The sequence below is a fragment of the Frankliniella occidentalis genome, unplaced genomic scaffold (assembly GCF_000697945.3).
Source record: "Frankliniella occidentalis isolate FOCC.00 unplaced genomic scaffold, Focc_3.1 Scaffold184, whole genome shotgun sequence".
In the NCBI taxonomy this organism is placed as follows: domain Eukaryota; kingdom Metazoa; phylum Arthropoda; class Insecta; order Thysanoptera; family Thripidae; genus Frankliniella; species Frankliniella occidentalis.
This window is the reverse complement of record NW_026267310.1, coordinates 688,667-690,451: the sequence shown is the minus strand read 5'-3', so window position 1 is coordinate 690,451 and position 1,785 is coordinate 688,667. Positions and strand designations below refer to the sequence as shown.

At 63.9% G+C, this 1,785-nt stretch overlaps 1 protein-coding gene across 1 annotated transcript in view; it reads right to left on the bottom strand.

The window, feature by feature from the left end:
- Positions 1–6: 6 nt before the first annotated feature.
- Positions 7–1,785, bottom strand: part of LOC113203798 (nose resistant to fluoxetine protein 6-like) — a 4,272-nt gene continuing 2,493 nt past the window's right edge. The window contains exons 7-11 of the mRNA XM_026418685.2: positions 1,308–1,485; positions 925–1,230; positions 621–834; positions 274–529; positions 7–205 (exon numbers count right to left, since the gene is read on the bottom strand). Of these exons, the coding sequence (XP_026274470.2) occupies positions 73–205; positions 274–529; positions 621–834; positions 925–1,230; positions 1,308–1,485 (1,087 nt within the window). The 3' untranslated portion in view covers positions 7–72. The remainder of the gene's footprint in view (positions 206–273; positions 530–620; positions 835–924; positions 1,231–1,307; positions 1,486–1,785) is intronic.

The following is a 1,785-nucleotide window of genomic DNA, read 5'->3' as shown; positions in this document are numbered from 1 at the left end:
AAAGTCATAACAAATAAGAATTTCTCACTAAAATAATTGTAAAATTTAAATATGTTCGGTCTTTTTCATGGGCTAAGACATGTGAAGTGTCATGGACGGGGTTCTTCTCCTCTGCCATAAACAACTGGGCGATGTCTCCTCTTCAAGCATCGACTCGGCCCCGACCATGCTCTTCTGTTTGACTTCTACCCCATTGCTCGTCGACCTGTTTCAAAAGACGCAAGAAATATCAACAGGCTTTGAAACTTCATGGGTCACAGGAGGGGGACATACCTTGTCTCGGAGAGCGCCTTCTTCGCGAGGAAGCGGACAGGCGCCTCAACTGCGAAATACAGCCAAACACTGGGCACGAAAGAAATGATGAGATCGGTCAGCGCGCTCCTCACGACCGTGAGCACCGTGACGTGCTGTGGGGTGCGCTCCGCGCCGCCCTGCATGAGCTGCACCGCGAAGTGCACCAGGTACACGCCGTAGGAGAGGCGGCTCAGCGTCACCAGCGGCTGCCAGCGGAGAAACCGCGCCATCGCACCTGCGGGTGGGACAAGAAGATTGGCTCCAGTCTAGCAGTGCGGAATAGGAGGGGCTCCGGATCGGCTCCGGGACGGACACGACATACTCACCCTCCTCGCCGAGAACGACGCCCACGATTAGCGCGCCCAGTGCGGCCGTCCACAGCACCGGGGACAAGCTGGCGTACAGGGCGGAAACTAGGGCGCCCGGTGGCTGTGAAAGATCGCCGAACGCGACGCTTGACTCGAGCACCGCGAACATGGCAAGCAGGCCGCCCCAGGAAAGCCACGCCGTCCGGGTCGGCCCCAGCTCGACGCCCCGCTCCTGTAACACAAACAAAACGAGGGTTGGGGTAGATAGCTCACGTGGCGGGGACTATACGGGGGTAGGTCGGAAAGCTTATTGTCACTATACCTTGATCCGCAGCATGAGGCAACCCGCGATGACGCCCACCACGTAGGGAGCAGCCCGCATGTGCGTGGCCACGTACATGGGGTAGAACAGCGGCTCGGCGAAGGGGTTCTGGAGCGCGCGCCCGGACCACATCATCATGGGCGGCCAGCCGTAGGCGAGCGCGGCAGCGAACGGCGGCAGCGCGGCCAGCGCCAGCGCCGACCACAGCCTGGCGGGCGACGGCAGCGCGCCGGCCAGCGACAGCGCGAGGGACCCCAGCACGAACTGCTGCATGTCCACGGCCAGCGACCACGACTGCAGCATGCACTGCAAACAGGACCGCCGTGAGTTCCACGACACGCCATCCGGGTACGGCTTCCCACGACGGGCACCCTCATACGCACCCCGTACTCGCCCGGCGGCCCGTGCACGTAGTTGTTGACGTAGAGAAGATTGGTCCACCACCAGCGCCGGCAGGCCGTCTCCTCTGGGATCGTCGTCGCCTTCCACAGCGGTCCAGAGCCCATCGACCGCATCGCCACGGCGTAGAACAGCATCACCATCGCGTAGGGCGGCGTCAGCCTGCCGCAAAAGCACCAGGCGTAAGCTGGGAGGGTGGCGGCGCGGCGGCAGAGGCGCGCGGCAAGCGCGGCGGCCGGCCGCGCCGCGTCAGCCTCGAGGCTCCAGACACACCGTCCGCCTGAGCACGCGCGCATAGGCAGCCCGCTGCGCCGCGGTGCGGGAGGCGGCGGCGCGCTGCCTGCCTGCCGGGCGCTCTCCCTCCCCTCCTCCCCCTCCCCGGCCAAGCGCGGCGCGGCGCGAAATGACAAGGAAGAGCAGCACCAAGCTTGCGTCACACCGTGCCAAACCAACCCATGTTTG